We start from the raw sequence: 13160 nt of genomic DNA, 5'->3' as shown, positions 1-13160 counted from the left end.
AAAAAGACACGCAGAGTTAAATCCCAGTAAACGCTCCGAGACGGCAGCGTTTGGACCGCAGCAGCGTACAGGAGGCAGCCAGCCCTGGTACCAGAGCCTCACCCAAGTGGCATTTTTCAAAAAGAAACAGTAAATTCTGTACACAGGCTTTGGACAGAAAAATAAAGTCACAGGAGCACCAAAGGCATCGGGCAAGTCGAGTCTCACCACATCGGGATTATTGGTGTTACCAGCACTGAGCTGTACTGGGCCAAACTAAGGGTTTCACCACCAGTTATCTCCACTGGGCACTACCTTGGCAGACAAGGGGTCCACTGTCAGAGGGGTTATTTTACAAAGCACAAAAATAGACAAAAAAATAGATAAAAAAACAGATAACAAACTAAAAAGCATCACCATAGACCTACCTAGGCATGACGGACACCAACCCCACTACGGCTACTTTACAAGTCTTCACTCAACATCAGTTTCAGCCCCACCTCACACCAAGACCTACCAAGCTACAAGCCCTAAATCTCCAGCTCTGGACCGGCTACGAAAGATGTCCCCGTGTCCCTGCACACCTTCTCCCCAGCTCGATACAACACCAGGCTGACGGGGCAGCTGCCACACCAAAACATGCCCCCACTGCGCTTCAGTAGTGCCGCTGAAGAGACCCCGGTGCCCCACGGCACTGCTAGGAGCGGGCACAAAATCTCTTTTGGCAGGGGGAAGGGAAACTGAGGCACGGAGGTGACAGGCAGGAAGGCAACAGTGGCAGTCGATAAAACCCAGAGCTTCTAGTCTCCAGTCCTGAGCTTCACCTCGCACAACTTTCCATGGAATGTGACGTTCCTGACAATACTTGGCACTTAGAAAGAACTTATGGGGAGTTTTGGACAAGAGGCTTCACAACATCTCCAAGGAAAATCTAAGATTTAACAGAGAAAAAACGGAGAAGAGGAAATCTGAGCAGCTGCTTCGCCATGACTGTTGGCAAAGCCCAAGTAGTGAGAACGGAGAGCTTACAAACTACATCTTAAAAACAATATATAGTTTATAGTTTCCTATAAACTACATGATTTAAAATTCTTTTCCTGACCGAGCTCGAGCTGGAAGTACAGGAGCCAGGCAGAAGAGTCGGGAAGCGACGGCGAGGCGCAGCACGGGGCCGAGGCAGTGCTCCACGGCAGGGGCACGCCGCCAGCGCCACACCGACCCTCAGCGAGACACCGAGCCCAGAGCCCCAGAACCACTCCTCTGGGGTCAGAACTCATCCCGTAACCTTGGCGGGTGGTCCATGCCAAAAAACGAGGAGGGTTTTCCATGCACGTCCCGCTCTCTTTTCACAAAGGCAGTAAAGGAAGAGACGCAGTTCCCGATGAAGTGATCGGACTGGCCAAGGATGTACAAATCAACCTGAGGCACTTCTGGCTGCAAGCTGACCACCTTGACCTGCAGGAAAACAAGCAAAGCCAGTTAATCCAGCCATCATTACAGCCCAAATGCCTTGGCATAACATTAGAAATGGGAACAGACAACAAAAAGAGAGCGGATTCTGCCTTCAGTTGCCCCTGTGACTCATTTACAAACAGATAACTGTCGAAACGTTTTTGAAAATAAGTCAGGTTAAATAATTGAAGTCTTTTTCAAGGAGAAATTTACCACCATGCCGGATAATGCTCTCCAACCTCTAGGAAAGGAAGAGTTTCACGGTATAACTTTTATTGCTATGAGCAAAATCTACTCTGAGACACCGATATTTGTGTGTTGCACAACTGCCTGCGGCAGCAGCGGGCCAGAATCCAGGGAAGAGCTTTTTCTTAAAGCACTCCTGCCAGAACGGGTTTTGGAGAGACTCACCTTTCCCTGGAAAAGCTGCTGTATTTCCGTGGTGTAGGGCTCGGAATCAGTGGCGATATACACGGATTTAGCTTCTGTCTTTTCCACCCAGAGCCTGAGAGCCCGCTGGATCTCTCCGAGGCCCGGCAGGCACATGTCCATGGTGAGGGGCGCCGCGGTGCTCCGGTCGTAGCCCACGCACTGAGGCGAAGCCATGAAGTGTGGCCCGGCCGTCCCGTCCTTCAGCATATTGCAGGCGTTTTTCTGTTGGGAGAAGGGAAGAGAAAACCTCGTGAGCAGCAACAGCGAGAGAAAACACCACCATGTCCCCCACCTCTGCCAGCAGCACTACAGCCTGTTCAAAAGAGGAATCCCGGCGGCATTCCTAACATGCAGGGAGTCACTGAGTGCCAGGGGGGTTCGGGCTGCCACCCCAGAAGCGCCGCTCCTCTTTGGGCAGCTTCCTCCACAGAGCACAAGCCACTGGGCTACAGCACCGGCACGGGCTACAGCAACCAGCCTCACACAGGAGCCATACCCAGTCGGAGCCGATCCGCAGGTGAATTCCCACGTAGGGCCTGACCAGCAGAGAATGAATATAGGCTTCTCCTCTCTTCACCATTGCATCAGACCACACCATGTACTTATGGAGCGGCCGGTGCTCCTCTAGGACTGGAAACTGGGCCGGAGCTCCAGGTAAGGCGAGCACAGGGTGCTCAGACGGTGAAAATCTACGGGAAAAAACACCCAGCAGATGAAACATGACGTAACCCCGCACGCACCATCCTGCACACAGACTCCTGTGAAGCTTAGAACGGAAACGAGGAATGTCCTGAAACATGCAGCATCTACTGCTCCCAATTTAGATCGATTTTAGCTACTTTGCCACCTGCACACAACATTGACGAGAACTCAGGTACTGCCCTTGACCTCAGCCCTTTTACCTCACAGACACAAAGACCAGGATCTCACAGACATGGCAGTGACAGCTCATGTTTTCACCCCAGACCAGAGCAATTCTGTCACCCCAACTTACTGGTACCACCAAAGTCACTCACAGTGCTGAGAAGATGAAGCAACCAGCAAAACGCAGTTAATGATCAGCAACTCAGAACTAAATTATTTTTGGAAAATAATTAAATATGTAGCTAATAAATACTGTGACTAAATACTAGTGGCTCAGAAATCAATCAGCCCAGCAGCTCACACTTAATGCTGCTGCAGGCAGATCGTGCTCAGCAGACATTTCATGGAAAAGCAGGAAGGTTTTTAATTATATTGCTAACTAACCACTTTCGTCTCTGCCCCAACACAGCGACCAGCACGACCGTTTCCATGCATTACTCCGGTGCCCGCAGTGGCACCGCCAGCACTTTTCCCTCTTCTCACTACCTTTGGATCCAGTGGTCCTTGTACGCAGGACTGAAGGAGATTCCCTTGAAGAGCTCGGACTTATCAAAATTCACTTGGAACTGATCCCAGAAGGGACCAAATGGATTTCCATCCTGCAGAGGAAAGACAAGTGTTCATTCAGCAACTGTGCAGAGCCCCAAAGGCAGATCTAGGCAGATCCTGGGGTGCCAAGTTGAAGAGTTTTCCTCTTACAGGAAGAAAGCAGGCTGGATAGAACAGCCTGTGTCAGCTCTGCAGGAAGAGGAGAGGAAAACATGTCAAAGAAAGAGAGAAACGCGTCCGAGAAAGTTAACTGAGAACTAACGCAAGGGCTGTCTTAAAAGAACAAAAACACCGCCGCCATCAACCTTGTATTTAGAAGTTGCTTCAAAACCATCTGGACAGCTACAGGGAAACCAGCAGAGACCAGTAGGAGATGAGCTATGGCTCTCTTCATGGTCACAAGTCTGAAGTGCCACTAAGGATGTCCCTGAACCCGCAGCTTTTGCTGGCGAACAGAGGCTGGGGGCACGAGCAGGACCGGACTGGACCGCCACAGGCTGATCTGGGGCGGGTAAATCCAAAATCTGCAAATCCCTGGCGACCTGAACGAGTCAGCCATTCCCTCTGGAACAGCAGAGTTAAACTGAGGACGCGGGAGGAACCCACCTTCATGGGACAAGTGCTTTTGTCGGCACTTCTCTGAGCCGCCGCTTCGAAGCAGTAAGCCACTCGCTGGCCAGGCGGCCAGTGCACGGGCGCCAGCGTCTCCATGAACTGCTCCAAGCTGATGACGCGGTGGTACCGCCGGAGCGGCTCCAGCTGGAAGTGCTCCGCGTAGGGAACGTGCAGCTGCGGGCGGCAGGGACGGCGGTGCGCACCGCTGCGGGTCACCCCGGGGCAGCACCGCACCCCGCCCCGGGACCCGCACCGCACCCCCCGGGGCAGCACCGCACCCTCCCCGGGGCAGCACCGCACCCCCCCCCGGGGCCGCACCGCCCCCCCCCCCCCCCTCGGGGCCGCACCGCACCCCCCCCCACCCCGGGGCCGCACCGCACCCCCCCTCGGGACCGCCCCCCGCCCCCGCGGGGCTCACGTTGGTGTAGGGCGGGCGGTGGTGCCGGTACTCGATCCACGGCGGCACGGCCAGGGTCCGGTTGAGGGCGCGGGCGAAGGCCAGGGCGCCCAGGAAGTGCTCGGCCTGGTTCCCGAACCGGCCTGCGGGGGGGCGAGAGCGGGGCGGGAGCGGGGCTCAGCCGGGGGCTCCACCGGGGCTCGGCCGGGGGCTCGGCCGGGGCTCCGGCGCGGGGGCCTCACCCATGCAGGGGCAGTACAGCAGGTAACCGGCCGCGTCCCAGGCGGGCCCCGCGCCGCCCCCCGCCGCCACGGCCGCCCGCAGCAGGAGGAAGAGGAGGAGAAAGACCGGCGGCGCCGCCATGGCAGCTCGGCGGAGGCCCGCGACAGGCGGCCCCGTCCCGGCATGCCCCGGGGCCCGCCGGAACGGCCTCTCTAGCGGGAAACGGCCACCATCGAGGCGGAAGCGGGAGAGCGACGTCACTCCCACAATGCCCCGCACAATGGGGCCGCCGCGGCCGGGGCCGGAGCCGCGCCCGGCGGGGCCCGGCGGGACGGGGTGAGTGCGGCGGCCGGGGGGGCGGCGGCGGAGCAAGGGGCGGCAGCCCGGCGGCCCCCTCCCCTCGGCGGCGGGGTCCCCTCAGGGCCCGGGGGGCGCGGGGGGGGGCGTGGGCCGGGCCCGCCTCCCTCCCTCCCCCCCCCCCCCCCGCCCCGCGGCCGCGCCATGGCAACGGGGGGGGGGCGGCACGTGCGCTCCTCCCGGCACCGGCCCCGCCGCATCCACGGCCCCTGCCCCGGGGGGGGGGGCCGGTTCCCTTCCGGTGCAAGCGGCGGAGCTGCCGGCGGGTCCCGAGTTGCCCGAGGAGGAACTCGGGGCCCTCCCCGGCACCGCCGCTGTCCCGGGGGCTTCGCAGCCGCTGCGGGGCTCAGCGGGTGAAAAACGCGGGTTTGTGGCACGAATAAACCCGCCTGGAGCCGGGTTGGCCTCTGGGGCTTTGCCAGTGGGGCAGGGAGGGGAATTGGGGCTGCTGAAATCCCGTTCGTTGTCATATCGGGGAAGCAGAGCGACAGGAGCTCGGCCAGGTGGGAAAACCGTCCCGCGGGACGGTGTGTCGGGTTCGTCCTGTGGGGAAGGTGCAGCGGCTCTTCCCTCGGCTGTGAAAGTGAGCGCAAACTTGGCACAAGGTTTTTCCAGGACCTGTAAGTGATCGAGTGGGGAAACTGAGGCACGAACGGCCCGACAGCCCTCGGCTGGAAAAGTGAACGTGTTTGTGCCTAAAAACCTGGATAGCTAGAAACGGCCAAAGTCACTCACCGAAAAAATGGTTTTTGTAGGGGAAATCAGGGAATCGTAACGCCGCATGAGCTGGTGCGTGTGACTGTGGGAAAACTGTAAAGAGCGTGTCGGTGCAAGGTGTGTAAGGAGGTGGGAGAGGGATTTTTACATCCAGAGGCGGCACCAGCAAAGCTGGTGCTGAAGTGCTGCATCTAGGTCTGGTATCCGCTTTTTTCCCCAACTTAGAGTTAAAAAAAACCAGTATTGGAAAACGGTAGAGGATGTAGAAAAGTCACAGCAGTGATGTGAGGTCTGGAGGCCGAGCCTGGCAGTCAGGGTTCGGAGCTGGACTCGACTGGAGCACTGAAGGAAAAGCAGGGGGTGGTTTTGGAAGGGGCAGCTCTGAAAGAGGAACGTGGCCGCCGCAGTTCAAGGTGTCATCGTTGCTGGTTGCCGTGTGGGAAGGGCAATCAATGAGCGGGGGCACCCGTGCCCCGGCTGGGCTGATGCCAGGCGGGCACTACAGCTGGGGTCGCGGTGGCTCAGTGACATTGGGCTGTGGCTGAATGCCCACCGGGGTCCTGGCCTCGGCGCGCTGCCGCGAAGCTGGCACCTTTGCTGGGGCAGGGTTGAGATTTAACGACTTCGAACAGCTCAGCAGACCCGCCGGGGTGGGAAGAGTTAAAAAGAAGTTACTTTTCAACTGGGTGAGTTCCTTCAGCCCCACCAGCATGGGGCTGTGCAGGACAGGCGGTGGGGGCATAAGGGAGCCCCTGGGCCAACTCCTCGGTCCCTGCAGGAGGAGAAGGGGTGAACAGGGGCAGCTCCTCAGCAGAGGTGCGGCGGGACGTGGCCGGTGGGAGCCAGGAACAGCCGGACACAGTCAGACACGAGATGCCCTTTGGAAAAGAGAGACTGCAGCTCCGGGGGGCCCTGGCAGCCCCGTGACCCCCTCCTCGCTCCCCTAGACCAGCACAGCTCTGGCGCTGGTCTGGGCAGAGAGCACAGCCAGGCTCCTGTTCGTTTTTCCCTCACTGGTTTAACTGGAGAGGTTCCCAGTCTGGCTTTCCCGCCCAGCCAGGGAATGGTGCTGCGTGTCAGTGGAGCAGTGTTGAGGGGCACAAACCAGGCAGAAACGCTGCATCCCCGAACCATTTGGGAAAGGTGAAACGTTGGCACGAGCTGTCAGAGCAGGCGGCAGGCTGTATCCCAGGGACTTTCTGCCCAGCACGAGAGGCTGTTGTGCTCTGTGCCACCTCGCCCACCCCCGCTGTTCTCTGCCCAGGGACGGTGGGTGCAGGCTCACCCGCAGCGCACGGCCCGGCAGCTTGGGTGAGCTCTCCTGGGTTCAGTTCGCACAGACCCGGGGTGTGCCGCAACGGGATGTTTGTAGGAGTTGGCAGCCGGTGGGCATGCAGCCCGTGAGCACATCGTGCTTTTTCCGAGCTCTGTGTTCACCCACCAACCTCGACCTCTGTAGGGCTGAAGCAGAGGGAGACTCACCTGCTAGAGGTTTTCTGGAAGTGACTTCCCTGAGGGTTCTGGAGCTGCAGAGGTTAAACACGTTTTTCCAGCACTAGTTTTCTCCGATCACAGGTTTCCCAGTTAGTGCTGGGACGAGCGGTGAGATGTTCTCTGCACAGGTGAGGTGAAGCCTTTCGCAGTGGTGACTGTTCCTCTCCGGTGGCTGCAGAGTTACAGGGAACAGGGAGCACCCTGGAACGTTCCCAGGAGAAATGTTACTGAGAAAACCAAATGTTTTTTTTAATGGAAACGTACAAATCATACAGAGTTTTGCAGCCAGGCGTGGACTGTGTTCTTGACCTGCCCCTGCTACTGTGTTTCACTGGTACTACTGGAGACCCTCCTCTTGGTTTTTCTTATTCCACAGCTGTCCAGAGCGTCCTCCTGTACACGTTTAGTCTTAGACACAGGCCCAAACCAGTAGAGTCCTTTTCCCTGCTAGGCATTTTAAAGGAAAGTTCATGAAATTTGGCAATAATCGGTTACAGGGGTTACCATATCTTATCTCATTTGTGTGGGGGTTTCTGCTCGGAAGGCAGTAGTTTGTGCACCTTTCTGCTAAAGCCAGCAAAATTCCAACTCTGTCACCTTTCAGGTAGCTTTGAAACTGGCACGGATGGCTGAGCTCGTCCAGAGGGAAAACAGCAACGACCTGGCACAAGTGGCAGAGGCCCCCAGAACACACGCCCAGCTCTGAAGCAGGAGGTGAGAACGTTTGTCTTTTCTGGCACACACCTCGTCCAGAGGTGGAATATTCACCATCTTAGAGCCCTGCCGAGGAGGACTGCTCCGCACTGCCAGGCTCCGGCACCCCGAGGGGCAGGAGCAGCTGCCACATCACGCTGGGCTGTGCCAAAGTGGCACCTCAGCAGTCCGAGTCCTTCGTTGTTCTGCTCTGCCCGAGTAGATTCAGCCCGACAAAACCGAGTTCTGCTCCTAACAGACGCTCCAAACCTCACAGCGACACGTTTTCGTGGAGTCGGCCCGTTTCCCAGTGCTTCCCGTCCCGAGGGAGCCACTCGTGGTACTGGGAGTGATGGTGTGGCTGCAGTTGTTGTTCCAGCTGTTCACAACGCTCCGTGGGGCACTTTCTTAACGGGGTCGGTTAGTTCCCTCCGAGTTGCACATCCTGCCCACAACTGGCGCTCGTGCCGACGTGCAGGCAGGAAGCTCCTCCCTCTGAAGCAATCATGGAGGGAGAAGAGCTTGGGGGTTTGATGCTATTTTGAGAAGAGTTTCTCAGGCAGCTAAATTCAGTGAAAGGGATCTTTGCTGAGGTTTTTATTTCGGCTGACCGTTTACCAGTTTAGATGTTGCTAGAGCTGCACGAAAATGCAATACTTTACCAACCAGACAAACATGACCCACGAACAAGCTGGTAAGAGAGACTGATGTAGGTTTTCATCAAGGTGAAAGCCAGCAGAGCGTACAGCAGGTGTGTTTTGTTGAACAGGAAACAGTTTGCACTTCCGTTATCGATGGATAATGGTATAAAAGAAAAAAATTGAAAATTGCTCATTACTGTAGACGACTTGCTAGTCCAGAGAGGCAGAATCTGCCCCACGTAGGAAAGTGAAGATACAGTGACTAGTTGCACCCTGAAGAAAAGCAGCATCTGTTCCTTCCTGAAAAAGGCGTGATGCTGCCGATAACGGCAAGTTTTCTTCCCAGCCCTGCTGACCCGGGGGTGGTGATGCAGACTGGTTTGCTAGGGGGTGGTCTTAGTGGTGCGCCAGGTTGGGAGCAGAGCAGGTGAAAAAAAACTACAAGAGAACCCTGGTTTCTCTGTGAAGCTCTAGAAGGGAATTCCACGGGAGCAAAGATCCAGAGCGAGTGAGAACAGGCTGTGAATAAGGTGAAAAAGGGGATGAGCAGCGATCCACAAAACATGGGGAAAGGTGAGGCGTTTAGACACCTGCCTGCAGCGTTCCAGGAGAAAATGCACGTCACGGGCAACCCTGGTGCTTAATCGTTGCAAAAATGTAATTCAGAAAAAAGTTCAACAAAATTTTACTCAGGGAACGGGGATTAAGGGCGAAAAGAACAAAACACCTTCTGGAGACGGGCGTTTCCTGTGTCTGGGAACACCCATTTTCACGTGTGTGTAACACTCGTTGAACGCCCACACGTGTGTGTGCCCAGGTGAAAGATGAGTGTCCTGACACCCACCTTCTGTCGTTTCAGAGGAAGATGTTTTGCCGTTAGAGCCGTTTGGGCACGGAGGGTTCCAGCTGAAACCTGCACTGGGACAGCACCGCGGCCGGACGCCTGCGGGCTCGAGTTCTGCTTGACATGGCCGTGTTCTACTAGACCTGCCATGACGGCATTCTTTCCCAGTGTTCCCAACTGGATTCAAGATGCAAAGCAGGAGGAGGAAGAGACAGGCTGGAAATTAGTCCCCAGAGCAAGAGGCGAAGAGCCCGAAAGTCAGGGAAGATGCCAGTGTGAGCTGTCGGAGCCCTCCTTCCCCAGCGTGGACAAGCTGAGGACTCACGCGCTGTCCCACCCGGAGCAGAGGCCGTACAACTGCCCTCAGCTGCACTGCGGCAAGGCCTTTGCCTCCAAGTACAAGCTGTACAGGTGGGTGCCTGTGGGTGCCCCTGCCAAGCGGGGCTGCTCTGCCAGGAGAGAGGGAAAACCCCTCCCTCCGTGGTGTTTTTTTGCTCGAGTTTCTGAGAAGGTGGAGGAGGGGGAATGCCCTCGTTACCTCGCAAAGCAGTTGAGTCCCAGACATGACCATACTTGGAACCTCTGTAAGCACCTTCCAGAGAACTTCAGATAATACCTGATCCTGAGCTTGAGATGTTTTCAGTTTTACTAAGGAGGAAATTGAAGCAGAGAGTGAAGCTCACAGGTTAAAAAACAAAATTAAAAGCAAGAGTTTCACGTTTCATAAGCCCCACCTCTAACTTTAATCACAGGAATATTCCTAGGGCAGCTCTTGCTCTAGCATGAATCCTAGAATGGTTTGGGTTGGAAAGGACCTCGAAGACCATCCAGTTCCAATCCCCCTGCCATGGGCAGGGACACCCTCCACTACACCAGGTTGCCCAAAGCCTCATCCAGCCTGGCTTTGAACACTTCCAGGGATGGGGCAGCCACAGATTCTCTGGGCAACCTGTGCCAGTAACTTGCCACCCTCAGAGTGAAACATTTCTTCCTTAGATCCAATCGAAATCTCCCCTCTTTCAGTTTAAAGCCGTTGCCCCTTGTCCTGTCACTACACACCCTTGTCCAAAGCCCCTCTCCAGCTTTCCTGTAGGCCCCCTTTAAGTACTGGAAGGCTGCAATAAGATCTCCCTGGAGCCTTCTCTTCTCCAGGCTGAACAGCCCCAACTCTCTCAGACTGTCTCCATAGCAGAGGTGCTCCAGCCCTTGGATCATCTCCATGGCCTCCTCTGGACCCTCTCTGAAGCAGTAGAGTTCCTATTTCTGTACAGAAATGTAGCAGAGAATCATTAAATGATGGGATCACTAGGAACTTGAAACTAGAGGAGCCACCGTGTCAGTGTGAGGTACCACGGTGAGACCAGCCTGGGCCACGGCCACTGCTGCAGTCTGGTGCCTCCTGATGCAACGAAGCCGTCCCAGCAGCGGGCGAGTGTTTCGTGTCAGAAACCTCCGAGGTTTCTCTGTCGTTTCCCGCTGTGACAGCCCAGCAGAGAGCAGGAGCTGAGCGTGTGGCTGAGGAGGATTCTGGGGTGGACGCGCGTGGCTGAGGCAGGCTCTGAAATGTGGTGCTTTGTGGTGGGAAAACGCCACCTGGGATCTTTGTGGCACAAAGTGTGGCACACAGGGAAAACTTTGAAAGAGTAGCACGTGTTCTCTTAGGGGCTGGACGCTGGTCTGATCTCTCCTGCTTTTCTCCAAAAAGGCACATGGCCACGCACTCTGCTCAGAAGCCTCACCAGTGCATGTACTGCGAAAAGATGTTTCACCGGAAGGATCACCTTCGCAACCACCTGCAGACCCACGACCCCAACAAGGAGGCCCTCCACTGCCCCGAGTGTGGCAAGAACTACAACACGAAACTTGGCTTCAGGCGCCACCTGGCCATGCACGCAGCTGCCAGCGGCGATCTCAGCTGCAAGGTGTGCCTCCAGACGTTTGAAAGCACCCAGGTCCTGCTGGAGCACCTCAAGGCTCACTCCAGGCGAGCTTCGGGGGGAGCCAAGGAGAAGAAGCACCCGTGTGACCACTGCGACAGGCGCTTCTACACCCGGAAGGACGTGCGGAGGCACTTGGTGGTGCACACGGGGCGGAAGGACTTCTTGTGCCAGTACTGTGCTCAGAGGTTTGGGCGGAAAGACCATCTGACCAGGCACATGAAGAAAAGCCACTCCCAGGAACTGCTGAAGATTAAGACAGAGCCAGTGGACATGCTGGGTCTCCTAAGCTGCAGCTCATCTGTCGCAGTGAAGGAAGAGCTGAGTCCCGTCCTGTGTATGGCATCCAGAGACATGATAGGTGGTAAGAGCTTCCCTGGCATGTTGCCTGTGGGCATGTACAGCACGCATCTCCAAACCGTGCCAAGCTCAGGGATGCCCCATTCTTTGGTTCCTAATTCTCTTCCAATGGGAATGAGCTATCCTCTGGAGTCCTCTTCTCCCATCTCCTCCCCACCGCAACCTCCTCCAAAGTATCAGCTTGGATCTACCTCATATTTGCCTGAGAAACTACCCAAAGTAGAGGTGGACAGCTTTTTGTCAGACTTCCCTGGCAGCCTGTCTCTCTCATCTGGTGAGCCTCAGTCCTCTTCGCCTCAGCCACCCCCCCTGGACGAGGCTCTGCTTTCCAAGAGCCCTGCTAACCTTTCGGAGGCTCTCTGTGCTGCTAACATGGACTTTTCTCATCTTCTTGGCTTCCTCCCCCTAAACCTTCCTCCTTGCAATCCCCCTGTATCATCAGGGGGATTGGTCATGGGCTACTCTCAGGGGGAGACGCAGCCACTGCTTACCACTTTGCAACATCAGCCTCAAGAATCTCCTGGAGCTGGGGCTTCGCTGAACTTTGGGCCCCTTCATTCCTTGCCCCCTGTCTTCACCTCCAGCTTGAGCACAACCACGCTGCCACGTTTCCACCAGGCGTTCCAATAAGCTGCAGACAGCACTGGAGAACGGACCTTTCCGTCACCCCTTTGTGGAGAGCCTTAAAACGCACAACTCGTGCTTCCCGTTGGGGTGCGGAAGCTTTTTCAAAGCAAAGCTGTCTCAGGCAGGAGGGGTCTGGTCTCTGGAGGGAGCACTTGTAGACTGGAACAGCAGATATCCGTGCGAGTCCCAGTCCTGTACAGCGAAAAGGTTTCAGCTCGTAGACTGGATATATTTTATCTAATTTTTAATCTGTGAATCAGGAGCCGCGCTAAGCACTGACCTTCCCTGAGATCCCGGAGCTCTGTTCCTCTTTGGGAAGGGACTGTCCCTGAGAAGGAGTTGAGACTCTTTCATCTCGGGCTAAACTTTTGAAGAGTCCAGCTTCCATTTCATGTTACCACACTGCAATTCTGGCACAACAGCCAACACCTCCGCACGGAGGAGGAGGAGAAGTCAGGATACCCGCTCCCTGCGAAGCCGACGGGGAAGAGGCTGTCCTCCCCCACTACCTCTCATCCCAGCACAGCTTACTCCACATCAGTGTTAAGCAACAAGACCGTTTACATAGTGAATTCAGAGACGTCACCTCGTCCTTCCTTGCGGAGCCAGTGGGTTAAACTCATGACAGTGACCATTGTTTACACAACACAAATCTGCTTCTGCCATTACTGAAATAGGAGGCACCAGAATACACTGGGTTTACCTCTGGTGTAGCTGGAACACTGTTTACACAACGAAGTCAGGTTGCACTGATTTCTCTTCACTTACCATGTTCTTCCCCCATGGGGAAACACACTGCTTTTTGGACCGCTTCAGCCCCTGCCACTGCAGGCAGCCGCTTCCCACGTTTCCTCCCTGGCTGTCCACGTGCCGGGGGGATGGAGCAGCTCCCACAGCTCAGCTGGGTTTTGTGGGGTGCGGGCAGAGCACCTCTGCGGTGCCTCCCACAGGTGAACAGACCGTGTGTCCCTTCTGGAAAC

General features: G+C 56.2%; 2 protein-coding genes across 2 annotated transcripts; one reads left to right on the top strand and one right to left on the bottom strand.

Annotated features, from left to right (window-relative positions):
- Positions 1-1237: 1237 nt before the first annotated feature.
- On the bottom strand, positions 1238-4666 carry POFUT1 (protein O-fucosyltransferase 1). The gene is made up of 7 exons (XM_086622823.1): positions 4531-4666; positions 4310-4431; positions 3883-4065; positions 3214-3326; positions 2360-2552; positions 1843-2085; positions 1238-1434 (listed from the first exon to the last, which is right to left on the bottom strand). The coding sequence occupies exons 1-7, from the start codon at positions 4649-4651 to the stop codon at positions 1246-1248; spliced, it is 1164 nt and encodes a 387-aa protein (XP_086478949.1). The 5' UTR covers positions 4652-4666; the 3' UTR covers positions 1238-1245.
- A 3038-nt stretch (positions 4667-7704) lies between these two features.
- PLAGL2 (PLAG1 like zinc finger 2) lies at positions 7705-12394 on the top strand. The gene is made up of 3 exons (XM_009980836.2): positions 7705-7792; positions 9272-9667; positions 10962-12394. Exons 2-3 carry the CDS (start codon positions 9405-9407, stop codon positions 12181-12183), a joined length of 1485 nt encoding a protein of 494 aa, XP_009979138.2. The 5' UTR covers positions 7705-7792; positions 9272-9404; the 3' UTR covers positions 12184-12394.
- Positions 12395-13160: the final 766 nt, after the last annotated feature.

Source organism: Tauraco erythrolophus, chromosome 18 (genome assembly GCF_009769465.1).
Source record: "Tauraco erythrolophus isolate bTauEry1 chromosome 18, bTauEry1.pri, whole genome shotgun sequence".
Taxonomy (NCBI): domain Eukaryota; kingdom Metazoa; phylum Chordata; class Aves; order Musophagiformes; family Musophagidae; genus Tauraco; species Tauraco erythrolophus.
The sequence above is the reverse complement of the archived record's forward strand: the minus strand, read 5'-3'. Positions and strand labels throughout refer to the sequence as shown.

Excerpts from the sequence above, each read along its gene's own strand:
- POFUT1 (XM_086622823.1), bottom strand. The coding sequence starts at position 4,651 with ATGGCGGCGCCGCCGGTCTTTCTCCTCCTCTTCCTCCTGCTGCGGGCG. Across the intron at positions 2,553-3,213 it reads AAGGACCACTGGATCCAAAG|ATTTTCACCGTCTGAGCACC; the intron begins GTAGTGAGAAGA and ends TTTTTCCCGTAG. Across the intron at positions 1,435-1,842 it reads AGCAGCTTTTCCAGGGAAAG|GTCAAGGTGGTCAGCTTGCA; the intron begins GTGAGTCTCTCC and ends GTTTTCCTGCAG.
- PLAGL2 (XM_009980836.2), top strand. The coding sequence starts at position 9,405 with ATGACGGCATTCTTTCCCAGTGTTCCCAACTGGATTCAAGATGCAAAG. Across the intron at positions 9,668-10,961 it reads TCCAAGTACAAGCTGTACAG|GCACATGGCCACGCACTCTG; the intron begins GTGGGTGCCTGT and ends TTCTCCAAAAAG.